Source organism: Phaseolus vulgaris, chromosome 4, assembly GCF_051622355.1.
Source record: "Phaseolus vulgaris cultivar YP4 chromosome 4, ASM5162235v1, whole genome shotgun sequence".
NCBI classification, from domain to species: domain Eukaryota; kingdom Viridiplantae; phylum Streptophyta; class Magnoliopsida; order Fabales; family Fabaceae; genus Phaseolus; species Phaseolus vulgaris.
This window is the reverse complement of record NC_143501.1, coordinates 9274812-9290485: the sequence shown is the minus strand read 5'-3', so window position 1 is coordinate 9290485 and position 15674 is coordinate 9274812. Positions and strand designations below refer to the sequence as shown.

The 15674-nt window shown below is 28.3% G+C and overlaps 1 protein-coding gene across 1 annotated transcript; it reads left to right on the top strand.

The window, feature by feature from the left end:
• Positions 1-861: 861 nt before the first annotated feature.
• On the top strand, positions 862-7463 carry LOC137837138 (lysine histidine transporter 1). Its single transcript, XM_068646008.1, has 8 exons — positions 862-1040; positions 4603-4754; positions 4995-5378; positions 5913-6306; positions 6480-6585; positions 6692-6783; positions 6982-7050; positions 7136-7463. Exons 1-8 carry the CDS (start codon positions 981-983, stop codon positions 7232-7234), a joined length of 1356 nt encoding a protein of 451 aa, XP_068502109.1. The 5' UTR covers positions 862-980; the 3' UTR covers positions 7235-7463.
• The last annotated feature ends 8211 nt before the right edge of the window (positions 7464-15674 follow it).

The following is a 15674-nucleotide window of genomic DNA, read 5'->3' as shown; positions in this document are numbered from 1 at the left end:
TTCTCTAATCACCTTACATAACTAGATTTTTTTTACATATATATATATTTCGAATTCTTCTTATCTCAAATCTTGTGCTCCTAACAAAATGATAAAAAAAATCAAATAAAAATTAGAAAAATCATGACTTGCTATTAAGCATCCTGATTCAAAACAACAAATTATATCATTATAAATATCAGACGAGTAAAGTTTAATTTATTCAACTCATATGTCACATGCATGCAAATAATTTATACAAGGAAGCCATAGAAAGAAAAAAAAATTAAATAAATAAAAACTTTATAAAAAAATAAAATTTGATAAGTTCAATGGTCCTAATTACGAGTTTCTTCTAAATTAAGGCTTCTAATAATAAAAAAAATGAAAAAATATTTCATAATCTCAAATTGAAATTAGAAATAATTTAAAAAAAAATTTAGAGATGATAAAGTTTTATAAAAAAACTAAATAATTAATTTTTTTTAACATATATTAATCATGACTTGGAATTCCAATCTATATTTATTTTAAAATTATCCTTACCAAACATAAAAATCGGGTCTCACATAACATATTTATTATAATAAAAAAATATTTATTTAATTAAAATGCAAGAATAAAATAAAGAGATGCGGGTGGGAAAATTTTAGAGTTATACTAAAATTAAAACAAGAGATCATACATGAGAGTTTTGAAGTGAGAAAACTAAAGTTATGGATTTAAAAAAATTATATTTAAAGCAATTCTTTCAGTAACATTTTATATTAATTTTTCTTAACTATGGTATTTATACGAGTTAGTTAAGTCATCGAAGATATTAAAAATTAAATATTACGTTGTTTTTTTCGTCTATAAATACCCACACATTCCCTGCATTTCAAAGCTGAGAGAGCCACCCTCTGTTTTCTCTCTAACAGACTAACTTGAAGACAGTTTGTTTTGTTCTCTGTTCTGTGTCCTCTGTTTTGCCAAACTTCTGAGCATCTCATTCTGCAGCCATGGGAAGTTTGGAAATTGAAGCAACAAATGGTCACACCACTGCTCCTCACAAAAATACTGTGAGTTTCTCTCTCACTCACCAATTTATCATTTGGTATATGCAATACAATTGTTGGAGTTTCACACTTTCTAAATCCTATCTTTGTTCTTCAACACATGTGAACATATACTCTGTTTTATGTTTCCCTCGTTTTTCCAATTTTCATCATTCTCCTTCGTCCTTTATCGAATTATCCATAATATGTTTTCACGCATTCGAGTTAAGAAAAAGCTAAAAGTGAGTTTTGTGATGAGAAAATTTTAATGTGACCTTCTCCCTTAATAGCATGGAAATGGCCACACTAGTTTAGAGGTTTCATCAACAGTTGAAACCATTGCTTAATAAGCACACATGAGAGAATGAAAATCATTTGCTTAGTAAGCACATCTATATATATATATAATATATATATATATATATATTATTATTATTATTATTATTATTATTATTATTATTATTGTGTGTGTTAGTTGACCATAATGAATATTTTAGGTTTATGCAAGAGGAACTTAATATTCGAGTGCAATTAATCACTCTCGTGTGAACTAGGAAAAATCCATGATTCTATATGAAGTTGTTTTCTAAACACGCAATTGAAAAATCAATCTTGAATTTTTTTATTTTTTATTTTTACTTTTTGACCTACTTTATATGAATTATAATAATTAAATATTTTAATAATATCTCAATTTGTTGTTAAAAATCTCAAATTGAGTATAAAATTCTATTAATATTTAGACTAATAAATATTTGATACACACAAAATTGGGTAAAATTTGATGTAATTCAATATAAAGAACAGAAATTTTAGTATTGCTAAATGGATTGATGTGATTTGATGAAGCATGACAATAAATAGTAAACTATATTTTATCAAATTCACGGAGAAATTGAAAATGCTTTGAAGTGGAAATGAAGCAATTTTTAGAAATAATATTAATTTAAAGTATGTACACATCATCATTCTTATTATTTAAGTAAAATTTTTTTATAATGTTTTAGATTTAAAAGTTAATTTTTATATATTAAATTTAAAATTTAATTTTTAATATATTATTATCTTAATAAGAACTAGTTAAAAATATTATATTATCTACATCAAATCACTTATAAATACCTAACCCTGCATACAAAATATTTATACATAAGTTTGAAATGGTGTATTGAAAATTTTATATTGGTTAAAAATAATAGCAAAGTACTAATTAATTTAACTATTTTTTTCATGAGCTGATCCATGTGGTTGATGGTATTTTAGTTTAATTTTTTTTTAATAAACAGGTGGCCTTATAAATTTATTATATTTTTCATATTTTCTTCTCATTAAGAAAAATAAAAAAATTATTATAACTTTATATTCTGAATCTAGCCCGTGTATAAGTCCCCTTATACACACGTCATCATAGGAAACTTATATATGAATTCAAAACATGTGTTGAATTTTACTACCCACCTTAACCTGCCCAACTTTATAATGCAATTGTATTCTTCTAATTAGACGTATTTTTAGATGGTTAAAATTATGTATTTTTTTTTATAAAAACTTTCATGTTAAGCATTATAATGTAACTTAAGATCTAACACATCAAGTAATAACAACTATCTCTGACATTATATGAAAAAAAGTATTATTATTAAAAAAATACAAAAATATGAAAAGAGTAGACCAAAATTCATATGTTAACAAAAACTATACATAGGTAGACTATACATATTCATAAAGAATTCTAAGAACAGATTATATGGAAGTCTATTATATCAATTAAATAATTTTCTATGAATAAATCTTAAATTAGTCAACTTATCAGCTTATCACTATACACATTCTCTTCACGAAAAATATGAGTTAAACTTTAGATCATTTGAATTGGTGAAGTTTTTCTCTCTCTAAAATAAAATAATAGTATGCTTTAAATAATCACGCATTCACCAATTATTATTCCTCAAATATAATTAAACTAAAAACTTGAATCAATCCATTTAGTTTTGTTTGATTCTTAAATTGGTTAAATTGGTAGAACTGATATTGGTATATGTTCCTAACATGTAAAAAGTCTTAGAACATTAATCCTAGAGTTGTAGTTTATAAATATTTTCACCGTTCACTCTTTAAACATCTTTTAATAAATAATAAAATGATTAAATTTCAAAACAAGGCCCACTACAAATTTGGTGACTTTATTGTAAAGATGTCATCAATGTTGAATTAATACACTATGCAAACTAAACCTTGTTTTTATGGACAAAAATTTGAGTTCTAAAACACCACCTCATCACTCTATTCCCACATAAAAATATAATTATTTTTGTTGTGATGATGCCTTAATAAAAAAACGACATTGAAAAAAATCCTTAAATAAGTCAAAGGCATACGTGTTCTCAAGTCTCAAAAGTCATAATTGTATGCACCAAACCAAGGCAACTATTTAATATAAATAATTATATATTAAAGATAATAGAGTGATTATAGGTTGCCTATTTAAGTATGGTTTAATGGTATGCTTAAATGATATGGTACCCATTTTATTATCTATGAAAGTTCAAACATAAAACATTGACTTTAGTTTCACAAGAGCAATGGCAAATTGGTTACATTTTATAGTTATTTTATTGAAGAAGATATATGTGTTGTATATTCAAATTTTATAATAAGTATATATAAATCATATAATAAATAAATATTTTTAATATATAAAATATATTTTACATAAACTACATAATCAGTTTTTTATATATTTAATTATTTTTTTAAAGAATATTAAAATTTAAAGTTATGTATAGAAATAAAGAGAGTGGTAAGAGGTGATTGAGAAATATTAATATAGAGAGTTTTGATCATCAATATTTTTAAAAATAATTGTAAATAAAGATTAAAAAAATAGAAAAATATTCATTTTACTAATTCTTACTTGTATATACACGCCTCATGTTTCCATAATACACAAACCACAGTTCTTCTATGATAGGACGACAAAAAAAATTATAGTTAAAAATATTGGTGAGTAAAGTTCTTAATAAAAATTAAATTAGTATTTTTAATACAAAATTTAATTACTTTATTAATGGATGGATCGGTACGATTCTATAATAAGAATGATATATATATATATATATGTATATGTATATATATATATATATATATATATATATGTATATATATATGTGTGTGTTTTTTTATACAGGTCTCTAATAATTTTTATTTAAATATTTTTTTAAAATTAAGTGAACAAGAAAATATTATTAATAATGATAACACTAACAATTGAAAATTTGTTTATTATTGATTTTATAAACTAATTCTTTTATTTAAATTTTATGAATTAAATTATTTATAAAGAGATTAATTTTGGTTAAATATTTTAATTAACCTTATAGTTGACAGCAAAAGATTGGACATGTTTTATGATGAATAAACCATAGTCCCAATATGATTATTTTTTCTTGACAATTGGTTGCACACTTTCTTGCATTTACTTTTTTTAGCATATATATAGACCCTTGTTTGAGTGAATTTATGCCATTACAGTGTATGAAGGTTGAAAATAGAAGCTCATTTAATTTGTTGTTTGTTGATAAAATAGGAAAAATCAGAGAGAGAAAAAAAAATTGATGATTGGCTTCCAATTACTTCTAAAAGGAATGGAAAATGGTGGTATTCAGCTTTCCACAATGTCACTGCCATGGTTGGAGCTGGTGTTCTGGGTCTTCCCTATGCCATGTCAGAGCTTGGATGGTATACTTCAAACCCTAATTGCATTGCAGCTTGAACTTGTTTCCTTAAAATAAAATTATGTTACTTTTATACATGTTTTAGCCCCATATATACTCTACTCTTTGCTTGTAAGGAACATAAATATTTCCCATTATTTCCTGTTTTACATTCTGTTGACATACATTTAATTCCTAATGATAAAAGTGAGCTTCTAAATTGTGTTTGTTGTTTTGAGGATCACAATGTTGTCTTATTACACAGGGGCCCTGGTGTGACAATACTTATACTGTCATGGATCATCACCTTGTATACATTATGGCAAATGGTTGAGATGCATGAAATGGTTCCAGGGAAAAGGTTTGACAGGTACCATGAACTGGGTCAGTATGCATTTGGTGAAAAGCTTGGTCTCTATATTGTGGTGCCTCAACAGCTTGTGGTTGAAATTGGGGTGAACATTGTGTACATGGTCACTGGAGGAACATCATTACAGAAGTTCCATGACACTGTGTGTTCTGACTGCAAAAAGATTAAATTAACCTATTTTATTATGATTTTTGCCTCTGTTCACTTTGTACTATCCCATCTCCCAGATTTCAATTCCATTACTGGGGTATCCTTGGCAGCTGCAGTCATGTCCTTGAGGTACTACTCTCTTTCCAATCTAAAACTCATTTAATGTTAATGACACATTTTGATGCCTTGTTATGTTATGCATATACTCTTCATTATGGACAAAATTTTATTGTCAATCATGAAATCATGAGTAAAAAAACCTTAAATATGCTGCATTATCTAAAAGTGTGTTTTAAAGCTAGTAAATGCATAATGGAAGCTAGTTTTATAAAGTTAAGGTAAAACTAAATTCCTAATCTAAAATATACCACTAGCACTTTCAATCTTTTAGATACAAAGAATTTTATCATTGTACTTTCATAAAAAATCATAAAATTGGGCAGGGTTTAGCAATCTACTTTTCTGTATAAAGAATGTTAGCAATCTACCCAATAAAGAAGTGTTGAAGTTATATTAAAAATTGTTACTATTGCTCCTCTTTATATATATACATCATCTTTTGGAACAGTCAACCAGTTTAATTCTGTTGATTGAATGAGAACAACAGTGAAATACATAATCACCATGATAATTTGGTCTTTAATTATTTGCATTTTTCTACAGTTACTCTACAATTGCTTGGGCAGCTAGTATAGAAAAGGGTGTTCAAGAAAATGTACAATATGGTTACAAAGCTCAGAGTACTTCAGGGACAGTGTTTAACTTCTTTAATGCCCTTGGCACTGTGGCTTTTGCCTATGCTGGGCACAATGTGGTGCTGGAAATCCAAGCCACAATCCCATCCACACCTGAGAAGCCATCCAAGGTTCCTATGTGGAGAGGAGTGGTTATTGCCTACATAGTTGTGGCTGTATGTTACTTCCCTGTGGCTCTTATTGGCTACTGGATGTTTGGCAATGAGGTTGATTCTGACATCCTCATCTCTCTGGAGAAACCAGCATGGCTTATTGCAATGGCTAACTTGTTTGTTGTTATTCATGTAATTGGAAGCTATCAGGTGAAGTTCATCTTCTCTCATTTATCATACATGTCCAAAACTTAAATTTTCAAGTTGCACAAATATTTAAACCAATCATAAGCAAAAATTCCAATGACTTTTCCTCTTTCTGGTTGATGCTAAAGTAACTAAAACTACCCAAATTGCTAACTTTGTGACTGTTGCTGCTGCAGATTTATGCAATGCCAGTGTTTGACATGATTGAAACTGTGATGGTCAAGAAATTGAATTTCGAACCAAGCACAATGCTTCGTTTTGTTGTAAGGAATGTATATGTGGGTAAGTAAATATTTCTGATTCAAACAAACCATGTAATGTAAGTAATATACATATTCTTTGGTTATGTGTATTGATATTAATATATCCTCTTTTTGACTTTTTTCAGCATTCACAATGTTCATTGCTATTACCTTTCCATTTTTCGATGGTCTCCTAGGATTTTTTGGAGGGTTTGCTTTTGCTCCAACAACATACTTTGTAAGCCATGAATCATTATGAATATTCTTTTCTATTAGTTTCTACATAATTGAAGTTTTACTTTATGTATAAACTAGTTTTAACTTTATAAATCTTATTATTTTCACCTATAAATACTTGTAGAAAATTTATTCAAATATACCTAATTTGTTGTGAGATTATTGTAATTGTGTTTAACTGTTTATTTTCTTATTGTAGCTCCCCTGTATCATGTGGCTGGTAATCCACAAACCAAGGAGATTCAGCTTGTCTTGGTTCATTAACTGGGTATATTTGAAATAACTTTTGTTTCATGTTTTTTTTAAAAAATCATTTTAAACCAAGATTAATCCTGCTACTATTATTATTGCAGATCTGCATTATTCTTGGCCTATGCTTAATGATTTTATCACCAATTGGAGGATTGAGGACAATCATAATTAAAGCCAAGACCTACAAATTTTACTCTTGAACACTTTCCCTTCTTGATTAGGTCATGGAAAGGTGTAAGTGTAGCATACTAATAAGAGAAGCGAAGTATTGATTTTTGATGAAGTTAACTTATGGACCTGTGTGTGGTTTGTCTTAGGTCACTGTTTATTTGACCATTGCAAAAAGTTGTTTGTATAGATAGTATTGTGTGTTGGTGGAAGAGGAAATTATCCCGACGGAATTAATCAAATGAAAGTGAAATTTCTAAATGTTTTTCTCTTTGTAATCTTCATTATAGGAATGCATATAATTTTCTCTTTGCTTTCAAATATTCTCATAATATGATTCCTATTTTGTAAAGCACAAAGAGCATGTGTTTAGCTTGGATTAAATTTAGACAACTAATTCTTTATTGGTGTAAAAATTTGTTGAAACCAGGTTAGCATATCCAAGTTACAACTTCTTCGACTTTAATGTAGTTGCTTAGAATTAGGGGAGACAATACATGTTAGCTCGTCTTGTATTGACCCATCCTATATTTGACCTGCTTAATGCGGGTTAGGTTGACCCATCTGTAAAAGTGATGTTGGCTGAATTTGTTAACCCGTCTAGCATAAGTGTTGGCCAGTGGGCCTGTGGGCCAATTTGCATAAGAAAAAAAAAATTAGGATGTTTCTTTCTATATCCCATCAAATTTCTTTCTACACTTTATCAATTTCAAAATTTAATTTCCATGTTATAAAACTCAATACTATAAATGAAAATTTAAAAGAGAAAAAAAAAATATTCCAAAACAATTATTTTATCTTTTGAAATCTGAAACAACTGTTTTGACTTTTGAAATTCGATTTCGAGAAATGATGGGGTGTAAGAAGAAATTTTGATGGGGTGCTGAAGAAAACTTTTTTATTTTTAAGTGAGCTAGTGGGCTAGCCCGCCCCGCCCCACCCTTGACCCATGCAAGTTGCAGGTTATGCGAAACAGGTCTAAATGGGTTGGTGAACCAAAATAGTGAGTCTACCTCGCATTTTTTGTAGCGGGCTGCGGACTAGCCCACACGACTTGCCTCGCATTGTCACCCCTATTCAGAAACAAGTTTCATCTTTTGCTATGTTGAAGATAAATATTAACTTTCAACACCACTTTGAACACTTCTATATAATTTTATACCCGGTTTACTCAACCTAATGTAAATTAATTTAACCTGGACTTGTTATATATGAAGATTGAATTGGTTGGTAGGAGATTCAAAGGAAACATGATATGGTTGGGCTTTTTCTTCCACCATCCTGTGATTACTAGCTACACCCAATACTGACATTAAAAAGACTAAAATAATGAAGCATAGACACATATATGGACACAGATATGACACGGACACCGACACGAAGATAAGACTAAAATGACAATTATAGGATACAAGACATGACAATACACACACACAATGTGTGTGTGTATGTGTGTGTATAATTAAAATATACTAATACACGTCCTAATCTGATAAAATCAAGAGAAATATTTATCAAAAAGTCTAACAAAAGACAAACTTATTTAAATTATAATGTTTGAATTTTACATTTGTTCATCCTCGTTGAAAAATACAACTTCTAATTCTGATTTATCAAGAGATAAACTAGCAATCTCAAGAATTCCATTGTCATCCAATGAAAAATCATCTCCTGCAATATCCCACAATTTAGTTTTCTATTTGTAATTTGAGGAGTTTCTTGAGAGAAGAAGATGATTACTATGGACAAATACTAGATCCTCTACCCTTTTAGGTGTCGTTTTTTTTTTCAGAGAATGTATGATAGAGTAGGTACTCCAATTTCTTTTAGAACAAGAAGAAGAACATGGTTGTCCAAGTATCTTACGATCTATCTTCTGAAGTGTTGGCGCATGAGTTCCATGAATAATCCACCACGATTTTTCATCCATTTTATTTCTATCCCTTAAAGAGTTAGCAACGACAAAATCTTCTATTCCATCTGAAAAGTTTTCTTACATCCGCATCATCAAAATACCTCTTAAAACATTTCTTCCTTTCATGAGTAATTTCGACATCTTGATGTGGGGCAAGTCTTTGTGAATCTTCATTTAATCATTCATGACTATATCTACAAAATTAAAAATATATAAACATAAATTAATATAATATTATAAATTTATGATATTATAAATAATATTTACACAACAAAATATAATTATAAAATAATTTAACTATATAATGTATTACCCCGAAAAATGATGAAGGTTTAACTTTTGTCTTTCTTTCATGTTGGTATATGACCTTTCTTACGTTTTCAATCATCTAATCCCACACTTCGTATACTAAGTAAAGAGTAGTCATATTTGTATATATTTTTTTAAGAACATCATAAATAGGGGGAATAAAAGCAAGTATATAATCAACCTTCATCCACCAATTATCAGTCAACAAAGTTTCTTTCACAATTGTGAACTATCCATGTTATCTTCTTTGTAAAAAAAAAATCATTCATCACTAATAACCATCTCTTGAAGTTCTTTCTTCAAACTTCTAAACTTTTTTAGCATAACTAAGGTTGAAGCAAATCTTATTGGAGCAACAGAAAGAAACTTCAATGAGTTGAAGTTATTGAACATTGATAATCTCATAGAGCACTCCACAATAAAGTTTGTAACAAAGGTAGTATCATCAACAATTTGTGAGATCCAAGAACATTGATGATAAATATCACTATTTTTTCAGTATTTTTTGCTGCACAAATATTTTTCAATGCAAGATTCAAAGTATGCACTACACAAGGAATCCAATAGATTGAAGGAAATTCTACTTCTATGAGCATACATGTTGTCTTACATACAAATGCAATATCAGTTATAAGTTGTACCACATTTTTCGATCCAACCTCCATAATTATATCTCTCATGTGCTTTGCGATAAAATATTTGACCTTCATTTCACCAAATCCATCTATTGAATTTAAAAACATTGGTTCACTCTCACCGATAGCCATAAAATTTACAAGTGATCTTCTTTGAGGATTAATATTTTAAAATATTAATCTATAAATTAAAAAAAAATCTTATTAAATGTTATATTTAATCCATAGGTCAATTAAATAAATAAATAAAATTAAAATTGGCAAGAAACCCAAATCCCCACGCTCAGATTTTAAATAGGAGAAATTGGAAGAAATGTAAAGGCACTTTTGTTCCAACTTTTCTTCCCAAATCCAAAACAGAACGGTGCCCAAACCTTAACCCTTTTCCAAATTCTTAATCTTAAATTCCCATTTCGTTGATGGTGTGCCATAACTTTGCCTCCAACAGTGAATCAAACACACTAGCATTGTCGCAGCTTAAGGTACGAATAATGAATAATGGTATGGTATTTGCTCATTGTTTTTCACTTTCTGAACGTTGAAAATTAAGCTTCCAAATGGATGAAAGATGGGAGATATAAAAGGAGTAAGATGATATCAATCTTTCTTTTGTTCATCCATTCTTGGTAACTTTTATCCTCATGGCTTAAGTGTCATTCTATTTAAATATACCATACAAAGATTCATTTATGGTTTTGTGTAGTATTGGAGGGTAGAACAGTTGTGAAATGTTCTAACAAATCTTGATAATGGTTGGTTTGGCTATGCCCCATTGATTAATGACTAGAACGAGAAATGTCCACCATTCAATAACACCAAAAACCAACACCTTTCTTCTGAGTTGAATTGTTGTTGCTTTAATTAAGTCTTACTAATGCTTTAGTAAACAAGAGTTAGTGGTTTTCTTTTACTTTTTATCCTAATATTAAGAAATGTGAAGAAAAGGAAAACAATTTAGTTATTTCCAAAGAAAAGCTATTGTTACTTTTTTTAGATAAAAATTCTTTAGGATTAAACTCTTACTATAGTTGTTTTTCAGTTATTTGATGTTGTCAAAAAATTAATGTATATAATCCAAAAGTTTGTTGCCATTGTTGTAAATCTTTTATTTGGAGGGAGTTTTGATAAATGACATTCCTTAACTTAATTATTGGGACAAGGAGGGAGTTGTTTTAATTTATAGTTTTATACACCATTTTCAATATATATCACTGGATTCTTTATTTTATTTATTGTATTTAGTTGCTGCACTTTAAATAAAAATAAAAAGTTCATTTGGTTTTATTTTTCATGTACATGAAAGGGAAAAATAATTAGGCAAGCATTTTAAACTTATATCTATATTAGATGTCAAAATGACGTTTTAGTGATTGAAAAAAGAATAAAGAAAAAAGGATTATTTTTAAAACGAAAAGAAAACTTTTGACCCTTAAATATTCCATTGGAGTGTGTGCTTGTTAAGATCATTGCTTGCAAAAATTATATTCTCCATTGTATTCTTTGAGAGGAACAAGAAGAGAGGGCAAATAGAGTAAAATATTTGATTTAATGAAAAATTTGTTCCAAAAAATTAGTTCTAAAAATATTATATATTTTTTGGAAAGCTTATTCTGAAAATTTTGTTTTGAAAATCCTGTTTTGGAACATAACTCATATGTTCTGGAACATATTTCATATGTTTCAGAAAACTAATTATGAAAAACTTGTTCTATAATACATTTTATTTGTTCCAAAAATTATGTTTTGGAAATCATATTATAGTAATCATGTTCTGAAAATTTAGAAAGCTTGTTCTGAAAGATTTATGGAATAAGTAATCCAGATGTTACCTTATGATCAGTAAAATATCATTTTAGAAATTATGAGATTGCAGTTAGAAATTATGAGGGTGTAAGAAACAAAAGCGTACAGTTTGATTTCTATACACCCTTTTGAAGCCCGAATCCAACCAAAACTCACAATTAATAATTGTTATTTCTATTTCCACCTTTATATTTTCTTCACCCACCTACCCTTATAATATATAAAAAAAATATCAACGTGTTTTGTTATAATATATTCTAAATTATATAATCACTGTTAGAATTAATCTAAAACATAATTACATAATTTCATAATTTCATAATTTGAAATATAATCTAAAGTAATATTTTAAAGTGCATAATCCAGAACAAAAGTATATCATTTTTTAAATATAGTTATTAATAACGTAATTCATATTGTTTAATAATTGTGTAATCTAAAATATGGTTATTTTAAATTATGTGATCCATAACTATATCCTATATTTTTATTCTAAATTGCGTAATACAAGATATATTTTGGATAGTTTTAGATTACATGATTAAGAAGTGTTTCAAATTACTTATTATGGAATATAACTTTAAATTGATTATGAAATATCATGACTTCTCATTTGTTATATTACTAAGGGAGTGGGATAAGAAATTATGGCATTTAATATGAAAATTCCTAATATAAATTATTTTGAATATAAGATAAATAAATAAATAAATAAAATTAGATAATATAAATAACTTAATATTATATTTAAAAAAAATTATCTTTGGTAAAAGTGAGAATGACTATTAAGGATTTAATATTACGAACTAGTGAAATAAATTGTTTCACCAAATAGTATTGTTTTGGTCGAATAAATTTTTAAGTTAGTTAATAAGGGTTATTTATTAGTTTCGATGCGTTAGTAAGTTCGCGCACATTATACTGATAACAAATATATAACATCGAAGGAGTGAAGAGAGAAATTAGGAAATTTTAAGTCTCTTTATAATTTATTTTCATAAGATAACTAAATATTAGATTCTTTTTTCTTGATCAAAAGCTTATTAGAAATCTTAAATATCAAAGAATTAGTTTAACTTAATTTAATTTTTTGTATTTTGATGATAAAACATAATATATTATTTTGTTTATAGTTTGTATGTTCTAATGAATGTAAATTATATATAGGTATGATTAACTTTAGAATAAGAATTATATTTATCGTAAACCTTGATTTAAACTTAAGTATTTTTTAAAAATGTTTTGAAAAAAATTTCCGACACAAAAGAATCAATTATAAGTTAACAGGATAAATTATTATTAGTAATATAATTGATTATCTTTATTATTAACCATTATCTAATGGTTATTTATAAATTGTTTTAAATATTATATTGGTAAATTATAATTACTTTTGATAGTACATTTCATAACCAATCAAGAAACACTTTAAGAAATTGGAAAGAAAAGTTCAGAGTTCATCCAATTCCTCTCCCTTTGAAAGCTAGTTGCTCCTAAACTTATTCTTGTAATCGTCGTGTAATCTCTCTCTAGTGAGAAAAACTAGTGATTTGTTGTTCACAACGACATTTTATTTGTCTTAAGTCAAAAGTGACTTGTTAAAAGAATACTTGAACAGGGTTAATCGGGAGTGCTTGCAATCCGAAAAAATACATGGGACTTTTAGTTAGGAGCATATAAGTGCCAAAAAATACTTGATGGCATTAGCCAAGAGTGGTTGCAATTTAAAAGAATACTTATTTGAACTTCATAGTAGTTGTCTACTTAGTGTAACTTGACTGGTTAGTCAAGAAATGGATGTAGTCTACACTATCAGACAAACCTATATAAGATGTTGCGTAAATTCTTCCCATTCATCTTTTTGTACATTACATGTTATTTTCTTGCAACTAACTTAAGAACATGAAAATTTTCAAACTAAGTTTGTTAAAATATTTTTCAATTCGTCATACTAGTATTAAACCTATCGTCTAATGCCTAGTACCACACACTACATCCAAAAAGCAAAAAAAAACCCTCCCTTATTGTGTTTTCCTATTTCTTACAATTGGTATTAAAGCTCTATAAGGTTGAGCTCCTAACAACAATAGAGGAAAAATATTCAACATGGTAGAAATGGTGCCACACTTGATAACTAAAGGATCTTCCCTCACCAGACTACATGCATTGTTGGGCGAAGACTTTTTATACTCGAAGGAAAAAGTGGAAATGTATTTTAAATCCACACATTATCATTTGTGGAAAATCATCACCTATGATGATATAAAAATTTCATCCCTTGGAGAAGAATGAGAAGAAAAGTTCAATAAAATGCTTTGTTTTTGGCTCATTGCAACATTACACAACTCCTGAAACCTCTTACATGCTCGTTGTAGATCACCCTTAATCACGAGTACCCTTTCATCTCTACAAGGTTTAAGAGGTTATTGAAGACGGAGACGACGAATCCTATCGTATGTTCAATGAGCCTCCAAGATGACCAACACGTTTTGAGTTGGTCTCCATCATGGAGAAAGACCAAAAGCTTTAGTCATTCTATTACTTACTTGATATGAATCCAAATAGAAATGACAATAAAATTGGGAATTTAGGGTTACGGAACATTATAAATTCAAAACAGTAACAATAGAAACCTGGATAAAGGAAGGCGCCACAAACAAAGTTTGATAAGCCTAAGGATGATCGCCACAAGAATTGGTGGATTCTTGATAAGATCGCAAGATACAGGGGAAAACCCTAGCAGAGAAACACTCTCTAAAATTGTCAAAATATTTGTCCCTATTCTGAATTTCAACAGTGTATAAATTACAAAGGTCTTTTCTTGTTTGTAAGAAAATAAGACGATATTACAATCCTTATATTTCAAGAATGATCATTTGTCCTAGTGGTTAGGTTGATATTTTATACTTGGTCTTGAGTTCAAATCCTAACTCCAAATAAAATAATAATATTTTTTTATTTTAATATTCCAATCTTGTTGTGCGTGGCTCTTGGGCTTGGATGTCTGCATCATTCCCTCCCTCTTGAAAAAGACTTGAGGAGACAAATCAGACACATTAAAAGTGCTACTCATATTGTACTTACTTAAAATATCAATCTTGTAGGCATTGTCATTAATCATTTCTAACACTTGAAAAGGTTTATCCCGTCTAGATTATTACTTTCTTTCTTCCTTTGTTAACTTGTTTAAAATAACCTTCACATTTTTCTTCAACTTGTGCTTCAACCTTTTTATGTTGCTTTCTCACATAGTCAACCTTAGCCTGTGTATCTTTATGCTTTAAAACAGAAATGTTAGGCATAGTTAACAAATATATTGGAGTTAAAGGATTTAATCCATACAAAATTTCAAATGGATCACAATTCGATGTGTTGTCAACAACCATATTGTAAGCAAACTCAACATGATGTAAACATAATTCTTGGATAGCCGTCACCTTTTCATAATCTACATGAACTCCTTTGACACTTACCACAAAACACAAGAATGCAATTTGTTCAGTACAAAATGTGCATTTCTCAAGATTAGCATACAACTTTTCTATTCTAAGAACATTTAAAACAACACACAAATGTTCCTCATGTAATTCCAAACTAGTGGTATAGATCAAGATGTTATGAAAATACACCACAAAAAATTTGCCCAAAAATTCTCTCAAAACATAGTTCATTAATCTCATAAAAGTGCTTGAGGCATTTTTTAGCCCAAATAGCAACACACGCCAGTCATACAATCCATATTTTGTTGTAAAGACAGTTTTCCATTCATTCCCATTCCTAACCCTAATTTGATGGTAACAACTTCTTAAG